Below are 13,203 nucleotides of genomic sequence, written 5' to 3'. Positions count from 1 at the left end.
GTATGTATTTTTTATTATTCTATCTTTGTGGATTTGCTTGTTCACGTGACAATTCGCGTAATTTACGACAGCGTATTAGCCTGCGTCTGTCTCCTGCACGCGAGAGAGGAGAGGATAAGAAAACGAGTAAATGTCAGTTCAATAGTAAGTTTATTCTTTGTGCTTAGGATTGTCTATGAACTGATGATATTGTAATCATTGTTTTAACTACGTACGAGGCACTGCGAATTCGAGCTGACATCGCGTTTGTCTCTCATGCTTGCTTTCACTGCGTGATGTGTCAGTGCAGTTATACACAGGTTTCTTGTATACAAACAATACCGGATGCGCGCGCATCCAAGAGGCAAGACCGCTATATGTTATGCCGAGTTCTGTAAAAGAACATTGTAATTAACGTAGATTTCGCATTGTTTGTAAATTCTTGTTGACTCAATAATAAACTGCAATTTCAGAGTTGAATCTGTTTGCTTGTGTTTCATTTGCATATTAATATAACATTATGTAAAAAGTTAGTTAGTTGACTAGTATGAAATTGTCCAACTAAGTTTGCGAATCATAAAAACATGACATACCCTATGCATTTAGGTTAGTTTACAGCACAACAGCTCCGCGTCATCTCTGCTTCTGCTAGATATAGCCGTAAAGACTGTTGCTTTCTGCCTCTTAGATGCGCGCGCATCTACGTGATGACGTTGCACAGAAACCCGTGTATAGGTATGTCCCCAAATGAGTTTTTGTCTTATTATATTTATATCATATTATGTTGTTATATTAGAATATCACGAGCAAGAGTGCCGTTTTCCTGTGCACAATTGCAAATGTGCTATTTATTTTATACAACAGTTAAATTAACAATAAAGTTAACATTGTGTGTTACTTTTTATATTGTCAATATTGTTTGTTTCCCCCTTTATTTCGCAGACGAGAATTTCATAATGAAACTGTAGTCCAACAGACAGCGATTCTTTTTTAAAAACTGAAATCCGCGTTTTGAACGAATCATTTGATTCAATGAATGAATCGGCCGTTTGAACAAATCGGTTGAATAAAACTCCCAACAACTCGCTTATTAAGACAGTGACTTACTGCCACCTATTGGCGGGTTTAGTTGCATATTTAAAGTACCCTTTAATTAAAATGTTAAAATTATAAATAATTTCATATTTAAATATTGAATAGCTTTATTTATGCAATTGCAAATTAAGTGTAAATATAGTAATGCCAGTTCGGGTGCCGCTTCTGTGTCACCTCTGCACTGCAAGGATGGTTTTTTATTTAATTATTTAATTTGACAGTGGTACGGTTTTATTCTAATAGAATTTAATTTGAATGTTAGAATTTGACATAAAAGGTGATGCATACTTCTAAATACGTTTAGAAATAATTTCCATATTTTGGTGAAAATGCCCCTGGAAATCAATTTAAGGGTGGCAAATATTGCCCCTTAATAAAAAAAATGTATTTCAGTCACTACTGTGAACTGACCACTGCATAGATAGAATATGTTAAATATGAATATCTTTGAGTCTGCTGTCAACAACAGGCCTAAACCAGCCATGGTACCAGTACAAAATCAGTAAAATATCATCTAATTATTATTAACAAAACTTTGAAAATATCGAGATATATTTTTGTTAATATTGCAAACCCCTAATGTACGGTATTAATTTTGATTTCTTCAGGTCTTAAAAAGGTCTTAAAAAGCCTTAAATTTGACTTTAAAAAATGTGCAGATACCCTGATACAGTAGTTAATTGATTACCATTAATATACCAACATTAAGATAACATTGATTTTAACATTACGATAATTTGAAGTTATGATATTTTGATCTTGTACGTATTTGGTGAAAACAGTATAATTTATATTGACCTTTGATTCAGATAATCAGTTGAGATCACTAGGGAAGACCGTGTGTGATGACTGAAGGGTATTTCAGGGTTTTCACTTCTTACAGAAAGTTTATTGACAATGCACTTGTGTAGATGAAATCTGGTTTGAAGCCGCCAGCATGTAATGGCTGCAGCTCATTTAACTGGATGTAATGTTGTGCTTCTTGCGTAAATATGGGGTAATGAACGTTCCTTGAGGCATTGGGGAGGAGGAGGAAAAAGAGAGAAAGTTTCAGAGTAGAAATTATATTTATTTAAAATATTTCTTGTAGCAGGAATGAGAACGTTTGCTGGTTTTAGGTGGTTTGAGCCAGTTCAGCTGGTCTCCTAACCTGGACATGCTGGTCCTAACAAACTAGCCGGTCTCCTTGTCTGGTCAAGTTGGTCCCCCTGCCTGACCAGCTAATAATTACCCCAAATCCCTGTAAAACCAGTAAACCATCCTGACCAGGCTAAGAAAGCTTCTTCTTTTCTCAGAAGGAAAAGAAAAAGAGTTAGAAGTGATTAATGGAGTGTGAAACAAACATGAATGGGCATTTGATTCTTTACCTCATGCTCTCAAGGGGTCTCCTCAAAAGACTGATGTCATCACGAGGAGCCTGACCAGAGACAACTCATTCTGTTATACGCAGCTAATCCCTTTCAACACTCTGGTCTGGATGCCTCCCGAACCCCTGTTGAAAGCCTATGAGATCAGTTTTGCCCAGTGCCTCAGACAGAAGCGGTTTTCAGGGGTGAGAACTTCATGCCCGCCCCACCCCCTTTACGCTGAATTGCACCTCTGTTTTGTATTTTCTGTTTTCTTTTCCATCTCAACGTTTCAATGGGCCTATTGTCTACATGAGCAATACCTGGGTTACGTCAAGAAGTTCCTCTCTGTGTTTTCTGGCCAGTTCAGAACATTAAGGGTGCCTGCCGTTGCCACAAAAATGTTCTGTCACACAGCAGCATGGATCTAGTTCATAATGACTTTTGCAATTGGGCAAATGGCACCAGGCCTGGTCGGAAGAATACTGAAGTTACATCACAGCTTTCCTCCGTGAAGATTTCAGTCCAAGAACACAGTTTTAAGTGATGATGTGATGGATTTGAAACTGTTTATGGCAAACATGTTCACTTTACATGGGATTTACTTTGAATCAGCTGGTTCTAAAATGGGTCTAATGCTGCGAAAATGCCCTCAGCATGACCATTTTCAAAATCTACTTCACTGTGTGGTTTCAGCTGCCTCACATTTCCAGAACGAGAGCTTGACTTCATTTTGCTTTCCCACTTAGCAAAGGAGATGGACTGTGAAATGACAAGTTTTATTGGATTCCAGAATTATATCATCTAAATGAAAAAGTGAAGGTCTTTTTAGGAAAACAATAATTTTATTGAATGACGGTGCAGTGCATTCCTTTTATGAACTGTTTTTCTTTACAATCCAATATAGACTTAATCACAGTGTTCTTTGTATTCATTTTTGTAAGTGTGTTTTTTGAGTGTTTATTATGACAAATTGTGGAAACTTATATGTCCTCACAAGGCTTGTGAAATAGAGTTGTGGAAACAGTCAACCAAACCATACTCCACAAAGCATATCTTGTGTGATCAATGTTTTTCCACAATATGGCGTCTGTCATTATCTGCAACAGAAAACGCAGATAACATGCTCTTTTTACTACAGAAGGACTGAACGCACTTCTAGCATGGTGTGTTCTGTTGACTAAATATGCGGGAAAAACTGCTTACAGTTTTACTGCTGCTACACACCGGACGCGAATAGTGCGTCAGGCGCGAGTGATTTCAATGTTACACGCGTCTTTGCATTGACTTAACATTGAAATCACTGTTAAAAAGCCTAGTTTCTCCTTCTTTACAATATGGAGGTACATATTGTAAAACGGAGGCACATTAGTTGTCATTATTAGGTTTGCATTAGTAGACATCCCACCCTGCAAACACTCATTTCCAGGAGATGGCAACTTCTATATTAATATGATAAAATTATATTATACTATTATTCAGTCGCCTACACAGGCTTGGTCATTCAATAGTATTCATGCATCGAAAGTGAAAGTGATTTAGTTGAGTGTGATGAAAAATGATCCACAAAATCCGCAAAAAAATGCATTTAAAATGCGTGATAATACCAGGTGTACCGGTAATGCGTAATGGCTGGCCATATGTGATCCATCTAAAATACCAGATGGAAACAGGCTTTCTCTCTCGCTCGATTTCCGAGATAGTGTGTGTAATTTTCAGGCATCAGGGAGCCGCTGTCAATATGCGGGAGAGATGGGATGTCTGCATTAGGTTTTGCCTGCTTCCTTTCTATTAGGTCCCTTTTAAAGGACTCTTTCGGATTGAATTCAAATGAAGCATCAACAGCATCCCATAGGTTTCCATTATAAGTACTATTAATTTTGTAAAATTTTTGCAAACTGAAGGATGAATCAATGCTGTCAATTGAGTTTAAATTATATTGAACCCAGAACATTTATTTAATTTATTTAGTCAGGTCTGTGTTATATTCATTATTGGTTTTTCCCTTTCTTCCCCTGAACTCCACTTATAATGTTAGTCAAGGTCTTCATTTATTTTTTCATTACCGCTTTCCACGTCTATATGAAAGGGATGTCTTTTATGATTGGCTAACCTCTTTGCATGTGAAATGAGTAAAAAAGATTAGCTTTAAAGAGTAGCTTAATTCTAGAGCCTTTCTTAAGTCAAACAGAGTCTGAAGCTTCAACATTGAAACGCTGAAGGTCAACCCGGCAAGCCTTGTCTGTATCATTATTGAGTTGTGTTTGCACACACTCAACATGTTTTTTTCATGATACGGACTTGGGTAGTCAGCAAATCGATTACATTTTCAGCTAGATTCTAAAGCATTTTTGCAAATTCAGAATGATTTAATTTGGTTCTGTGCATAATTTGATCATCAATTGATTATTGGCCAACCCAAAATATTCACAATTTAAAAAGTCATATTTTAAGATTTGAATATTTGATAAGTCTGGTCTGGTCTGGTCTGGTCCACACAATGTAGGTGTTTTACTGTGCTTGTGAGGACCAAATGTTACTATGTATGGTATGTAACTGTATTTTGTGTGATTTAAAGACAAATCTGTGTATCCTGAAACAATTCTCTCTCTCTCTCTCTCTCTCTCTCTCTCTCTCTCTCTCTCTCTCTCTCTCTCTCTCTCTCTCTCTCTCTCTCTCTCTCTCTCTCTCTCTCTCTCTCTCTCTCTCTCTCTCTCTCTCTCTCACACTCTCTCTCTCTTTCTCTTTCTCAGGGAATGAAGCCGGACAGTTTTTACAAAGTGAAACTCCCTGAACTGAAAGAGATCATTGAGGGATGCATCCGGATGAACAAAGACGAAAGGTAACTATAGTGTCTTCAAGGTCATTCAACAAAGAGGAAAATCTGTAACCAAAGAACTGCAAAGTTGTGTATGTGCACCAGTAGCCTTTGTAATGTTTTAACACCTGCCAGACGAGTTTTTACTGTGTGCACATTAAAACAACAATACCCTGATTCTTGTCCTTTTGACGTTTAAACAATACCCCGCAGGCTCCTCGGAGATCCCTGCATGCCACTATTTTTGTTTGATATTTCTGTTCCACCCTACATTGGTCAGGTGACACATGTTGCCGAATCAACAGTGTCAAAAACATCGACACAGACTTTTGTCAGATTTTACTGTGTTACTCTCTCCTCTAGGTAGTCTATCATGACCCCTGTGGTATCAGAGGACTTTGGGTCACTTAAATGAGAGTTACAAGTTACTAACACATTCCTGCCCATCTTTTTAACTCAGTAGCTAATTTCAGTCACATTATTAATATATTTTGCTCACATGCTTCTAAAGCAACTTTACAACCAATATGGAACTTCATTAGTAGTGTTGGGGAAAGTTACTTTTAAGAGTAATGTTACATTATTGCGTTACTCCTTAAAAAAAGTAAAAAAAAAAAAACACTTACTTAGTTACTTTTTATGGAAAGTAATGCCTTACATTACTTTTTGGGTTACTTTTTCTCACCTGGGTTGGGCTTGCTTGCTTTGTTTTTTATTTTATTTTCAATTTTTGGCAAAATAAAAGGCCCTCTCACACTTAAAGTGAATACGAGTAAATTAATGTGAATCAGCAAATGAATGAGTGAATGAATAAGCTTCAGGCTGAAGGAAATGCAAATGTCCTCGCGTGTCCTCCATGTCTGTAGTTTTGTAACATTTTTCACTCGTGTTTCTAGTTCTAACCGAATCCTCGTCCAACGTGCGATGGGTTGTGGGCAATATTAGCCGTTAGAGTGCGCATCGATCTGCACTTCAGATTCTGACCGGAAATAGTAGACCATCCGGGTGTCTTTGGAACACTTATTTCAACATACTACGATTTGGGACGTACTAATTCTATTTTCAAATACTATTTAGGACGGATAGTATGCGATAGTATGCGAACGACACACCCCCTAGCTTCAGCAATAAAAGAAAAAAAGAAACGTCATTTCTGCTTATTAGTATGGTTGAATTGGAATTTCAAAGGTCAGGAACAAAGACATTGGTTAATAAAGTGAGATTAAATACATAAAGTATATTTGTGTTATTTAACATATTTAATTATTGCAGGTTTGAGTAATATTCTGAGTTTGAATTTCACTGTTTTTATTAATTTTAAGGAATACTAAATCTTTTTGTTGCAAGTGAGATGATTAAATGCATGCTTACATTTAGTCTAGAACTACAATAACCGTCATGTTAATACAGCGCACATTACACTTCTGAACTTACTGCAGATTTCTCTCAACATGGGGACAGAAGAGGTCAGTCAATAAATATGAAAACAAAGTTACTTGTGCTACTTGTTTGAAAACTAACTATGTTGTAACTCTTTTGTTGTAAATTTAAAAGTATTGCGTTACTTTACTATTTACTTGAAAAAGTAATCTGATTACATAAATCATGTTACTTTTGCGTTACCCTCAACACTGCTCATAAATTACCAATTTGGAACGCTGTACTTATAGGCAGCTACACAACTGCATTGCTAAGCTAACAGTGTGGTACTCTAATATGCATACAAATCCACACAGTAGCGCACAAATATTGTGTTAAAAAATCGTTTTCAGTGAAAGAAATGTAAGCATATTAATTATCATTATTATTTGTATTACCTCTGTAGGCAGCTCACTACATTTTAAACAGACTTTGTGTGGACTTCCTTCAAAAATGATTTTGCCTTTTGACTAAAAAACAATTGACATGAGTCAAATATTTCTATATCTGTAGATAAGTAACTGAAATTTTGGTTTCCATTAGTAACCAACTTGAAATCACTCAATCACACCACTTGTGTTCTATTTCAACATAACACGTTTATGCCTGGATGATGGTCCATTTAATGTCATCCAACCATTATATAAAGCATTTGGTCAATAGCCACTAGTAATGACTCACTCCATCCAGCAGCAGGTCATTCTTATGATTAATAGTGTTGATTTAATTAACTCCAGTTTTAGCTGGTGAATTTTCTTACTCTCAGTCAGATTAGGACCTCAGAGTTCTTGTCTGACAGCCCATCTCCCATAAAATGTGAGACCTTATTATACAAGGATTTGACTTATCTCTGCGACAAGGCAGTATAGTTATACATTTGCTTAAAAGATTGGGAAAATAAATAGCACTTATTAAAAGCAATAGCTCAAGTAAACAGCATTCATCAAAAACAATAGGTAAAAATAGCTAGCTCAGTATAGTTATTAAATATTTACCATTTGTATGTTGCTTATAAAAAAATATTTGGCCAAAATACTGAGCTAATTTTGAATGGCTTCTAATGGAAAAAAGATAGTAGCGGCTAACTAGGCCATGTTAACCAGCCAAACCTTGATGTCTTTTTGTAAAAAGTATATGATCATTTGTGTTTTTTTGTTTAGGTACACTATCCAGGACCTCTTAGAGCACACCTTCTTCCAGGAGAATAATGGTGTCCATGTCGAGCTGGCTGAGGAAGACGACATGGTGAAGTCTGGCCTTAAACTCTGGCTTCGGATGGACGACACCAAGAAGCTCCATGGCAAATACAAGGACAACAATGCCATCGAGTTCCTTTTCGAACTCTACAAGGATGTCCCGGAGGAAGTGGCTCAGGAGATGGTAAGATCTGAGATCTCAAATTAATTCCCATGGCATTACTGAACAGATCAGGAAACATAAAAGCTAATCCATGTCCTTCAGGTTGTTCTTGGCTTTGTCTGTGACGCCGACTACAAGCTTGTGGCCAAAGCCATCCGTGACCGAGTCACCACCATCAAACGGCAACGAGAGAAGCTCCGCCGTCAGGCTGAAGAGGTGCAGAAGCGTCGCCAAGAGGAGGTGATTGAAGAGGAACCGGAACCTAGTCTTGAAGCCGAACCTTCAGTTTCTAACCCTCCAGCTCCTAAACCTCCTGTAGAGACACCCATATCCACCCCTACACAAGCTCCGCCCACTGTCACAGTGTCTGGTCCCATTTCCCTGCCTGCAAATGAATCTCTGGACTCTGGCTTCAACGCCAGCTTTGCCACTGAACCCGAAGAGCCGGACGCGGACCAGCGGCAGCATTTCAACATACGCCATGCCAGCTACTCATCAGCAACATGTGAGTTGGTGTGCTTTTGTTTATATTAAAGTCAGCACGAAATGGTAATGGCATCTTTTTTCTAAATGCAAGTTTTAGATCTTATTATGAACAATTCGTCTATGTATATGTGACGTTCACAGGAATTTGATCCACTTAAACCCAACCCTGCAAGGTCATGTTCATCTGCCTCAACTTTTAAGTGCAGAGCCCATATCTCAAAATCCAATCAATAACCAATGCACAGAACCAGTCCTGCCTTACATTTAAAAAAAGAATCCATTAAACTTGGATGCTCCAGGCATTCACATTTGTTGTAACCATTTCAAATAAGTAAACAGCCAGTCTTTTAGTCTGTGCTGTAAGTTTTCCAAAATCCTATCTGCTGTTGATCTCCATTTCTTGCTGAATGTATTTTTCCATGAATTTGTCATAGACACAACTTACTATAAGAGCACATCTGAATGAAACCCCAAAACTCTCACTGTGACATGTGCGCACCGAAGCAGTGCAGTAGAGTATTGTGCAGGCTGCCATGACTTTGCCAAGACTTGTTCCAGTCCAAAAACATAGTCCTAACCTAATCCAAACTGTAACTTGCCTCTAAAATCGGAGGAAAATGATAGGTGAATAAGAATGTAATGAGAATGTAGAAGCTCCTAACCATGGTTGTAAGTCTAAATTTGACAATAACTGTAGCCTAAACTTAGACCTCAAATCTGATGTAATGTTCCATCAGAAGTGAGGATGTTGATCCACACGTTTCCCGTGACCAGCCAAACCTTTAAACATGTTTCTCATGACCAAATGTCCTTTAAAAACAACATGATTTACTTGTTAGTGGATAAACAGTTGCTACATTGTATGGCGGCATATAGTTATTACTGGACAATTTGCATGTACAGAATGTTTACTTACTTACATGTTTAAAAGGGTACATTCGATTTTGAAAAGTCCAAGGTTTTAATTTGGGCCGGACTGATTTTAAACAACTTTTTACCACTGAAGAAAAAAATAAATAATGATTGACTGTTTGTTTGTCACTCGATTCCAATTCGTTCCATTTTGGCTTGTTGTGTATTATTTTATTGTAGATTTCTATATCACCAATACACTACTGGTCAAAAGTTTTAGGGTCAGTAAGATTTTTTTAAAGGAATTTCAGTAAGGATACATTAAATTGATCAAAACAGTGACAGTGAATACATACTGTTGCAAAATATTTATATTTCAAATACATGATGTTCTTCTGATCTTTCTATTCATCAAATAATTCTGAAAAAATGCATTATAGTTTCCACAAAAATATTAAGCAGTACATATGTTTTCAACTTTGATAAAGATAGAAAAAAAAAAAAAGTTATGCACCAAATTAGAATGATTTCTGAAGGATCTTGTGACACCGAAGACACTGTAATGATGATAAAAATTCTGCTTTGCCATCACAGGAATAAATTACTTTTTAAAATATATTCCAATAGAAAATATATTTTTAATTGTTATAATATTTCACAATTCACATCATTACAATATGTTTACTATATTTCAATCAAACAAATGCAGCCCTCGTGATCATAAGAGACATTTAAACACATGTTAAAAAATATAACCAAACCCAAACTTTTGAACAGTAGTGTACATTCAATAATTCATCAGACTTATTGAACTTTAAAAAATAAAAAATTCCTTTAAAATAAGCAATCTCCATAAATTCACTGTATAATCTGGTGTTGTCACACATGACAACATCTATATAGACTTAGCAGTAAGAGTTAGCTGCACACTAACAAACTATTTTTATTTTGTTTGGTTGAATGACGATGATCATGGCAGCTGACTGTGAGACGGACGGCTACCTCAGCCCCTCTGGTCTTCAGGACCCTTCAGAGCCTCGAGGTCCTGTAACAAACCAACCCTTCACAGTTCCACAACCAACCAGTGGAGCACCTCGTGTGGAAACCCCGCCTGTTGAAGCTCCACCCACTGAAGCCCCTCCCACACCAGCTGCTGCAATCCCAGCTCTCCGTTTCCCCTCGGTAGGTCACCAGTGAGCATGAGATGCTGAAAATGATGGAGAGTTATGATTGTTTGACATATTATCCAACCTACCCGTATAACTACAAATTTGGAGTAAGCACAATTTTTGATCATTAAAGACTGGAGTAATGGCTGCCGAAAATTCAGCTTTGCCATTACAGGAATAAGCAACATTTTTATATATATTAAAATAGAAAACAATTATAATATAATTTCACTGTTTTACTGTATATTTGACCCTATATAAATTCACCCTTGGTAAGCATTAAAGCCCAAACCCCAAACTTCTAAATGGTTGTATAGATAACTAATATTTTAAAGTTAAAGGGAAATTGTCAGATTTCAGAGCATTTCTGACTGATACGCCAGAGATTTTAATGAATACACAGTTTTAAAATGCCCTAAATGTGTTTAAACCATCAAATAAAATGCTAATTTAAATGAGGTTTACCTAATCTGAGGGATGATTTGCATTGTTGATAATTTTTCTTTGCCATTGGCCCACCCACAGAGCATTGCTGTGTCCCAAAATACAGAGAGGACCCAGTCAGGAAGTGCCAGTGGTTTTTCCTCTCCTGTCGACAGGTAAGCTGAGTTCTGATTAACTGTGCACTAATCCGGGGATATATGTCAAAATTAGCTCACTTTAATGTCTTCATCCTGCTCGTAACCTGTTATGAACACAGAATCAGTCCGATAAAAAGACTGCTGTTTACCTCCCTCAGTATGTGTGTGAATGTGGATGTGGCTTTTGTTTTGACGTCAAGAAAATGTTGATCTGATCCCAGCTGCGAGAGCTGTAATCTTACTTACCAACTGACCAACATGCCACGTATACCCACGGTGGCTGTAATGCTCCAGTGGAGAGCAGTTCCTTTCTCATATACAGGCACACACACACACACACATACACACACACACACACGCTATTGGTAAGAGCATTAATGGGAATGATTTAGCTCAGGGGAGCATAATACCCTAAAAACCATTTCTGTTGGAAGCCTGGGCAAAGAAAAGGTAGCATATGGTCAAATGTTTACACAAGAGCACATCTGCATTATACTGAATTAGTTCAACCTGATTTCAGAAGATCGATCTTAAATGACTTGGCCTTTTTTGTGCTTATGGTAAATTGATTAAAGGAAGGTTCTGTGAAGTCGAGTTCTGTGAAATTCAGGAACTCGGAACGTCACCATGTGTTTTATATCCTTCCTATCGGAACAGCTACGCTTCTGACGTCACCTCTGGTTTGAGTGACGGAAACGAGGGTCTTTCGGAGAGGAGCGGGAAAGGTCAGAACAAACGCACCGGAACCAAGCTGCTCAGGAAGAGAGCTCGCTCAAGGCTACGCATCACTGGGGTGACTCATCAGTCAATTATCTAGCTTTAATTAACTGTCCTTACGTTGTTCCCAACCTTACAGTCTGCTGATACTGAGGCTGTAAATGTGTCTAACTCAAAAAAAAAATGTGATAACTGTTTTCAAAGTCAATAGCTATTTTCGTAATATACACTGATAAATGTTCTCACCTCATTCCCTGCCTGTGTCTTTCTACATGCAGCTGTCAGATAAAGTGGATCGGGTTGTAGAGTGTCAACTGCAGACTCATAACAGCAAGATGGTGACATTTAAATTCGACCTGGATGGAGACAACCCAGAAGACATCGCCACAGTGATGGTGAGCTAGCATCACAGCAAAAATAAAATGTCAAAAATATAAAATATAGATACAATAAATTAAATATAAAATAATTATAATATATAATAATTTCACAATTTACAATAGTAAAATTGTAATTGTATTAATTCTGATATAGTCTGTATTGAAGGAAAATAAAAAACGTGTTACAATTGCCCCTGGTCTCCACTACTACTTCACTGAATGTCTGTAAGTTAAAAGTTATGGACGTCAAAGAGGACACAAGGACACAGATAAGGAGGCCCGCTTCCTTGTGAGAACGGATTTATACCATGAGAAGTGTTGATGTTTCAGCTTCTGTGTTTGCACAAACTCTGCAACCTCAAACGCACAGTGGAAAATCTACGCACAATTTTTCTCACCTGTTCATCTAAAACATTTTGTTGCATCTAATTACCAGTGGAAAACCAGTTCTTATGCGTCTATTGTGACTTGTCAGCAATATTTGACGTGTTTTTAGCGTACAGGAGAACTGGTTTAAAATGTTTATCACCAGATTCTCAATTAGCTCTGAAAATCACTGGAAAATGTATTTCTGTTTTTCGTGTTGCTACTATAGTATTTTTCCTTGGAAACATGAGTTGTGTTCGACCGCTGTGACCCATCTCTGTGTTTTATCAGGTTAAAAATAGTTCAATTTTTGTCAGTATTGATATGAGGCAAAACATATTTATGTAAAATGGAATCTGGGTGAGTGTGTTTTCTGAACATCACATTTTTGTTAGCTTCTTTCTTTGGCTTCTTTGTGTTAGCTGTGACTAAAAGTTGTTTTGATCAGCCTGTCCATGGCCTTGAGACTGGATATTGGAGTCTGAAATATAGACAGTAGTGTTTCTCTTTGCTTGCATTATGAGTACATGTCTTTGTTCACTGCTCTGTATTTAATTCCAGTACCTTTGAAGGAGGGAGACCTTTGAACTCATTAATAAAGTCTGCTCAACAGAGTATGCAAGAAGACTCCAAATT

General features: G+C 37.3%; 1 protein-coding gene across 3 annotated transcripts in view; it reads left to right on the top strand.

Annotated features, from left to right (window-relative positions):
• wnk4b (WNK lysine deficient protein kinase 4b) overlaps positions 1 to 13,203 on the top strand; it is a 56,588-nt gene that overhangs the window by 32,590 nt on the left and 10,795 nt on the right. For all 3 annotated transcript variants that reach the window (XM_079630102.1, XM_079630101.1, XM_079630103.1), the window contains exons 5-11: positions 5,174 to 5,262; positions 7,818 to 8,037; positions 8,119 to 8,521; positions 10,334 to 10,536; positions 11,049 to 11,122; positions 11,762 to 11,897; positions 12,100 to 12,216. In XM_079630102.1, coding sequence (XP_079486228.1) covers positions 5,174 to 5,262; positions 7,818 to 8,037; positions 8,119 to 8,521; positions 10,334 to 10,536; positions 11,049 to 11,122; positions 11,762 to 11,897; positions 12,100 to 12,216 — 1,242 coding nt within the window. The remainder of the gene's footprint in view (positions 1 to 5,173; positions 5,263 to 7,817; positions 8,038 to 8,118; positions 8,522 to 10,333; positions 10,537 to 11,048; positions 11,123 to 11,761; positions 11,898 to 12,099; positions 12,217 to 13,203) is intronic.

Source organism: Phoxinus phoxinus (genome assembly GCF_949152265.1).
Source record: "Phoxinus phoxinus genome assembly, chromosome: 1".
Taxonomy (NCBI): Eukaryota; Metazoa; Chordata; class Actinopteri; order Cypriniformes; family Leuciscidae; genus Phoxinus; species Phoxinus phoxinus.
This window is presented reverse-complemented; position numbering and strand designations above follow the sequence as displayed.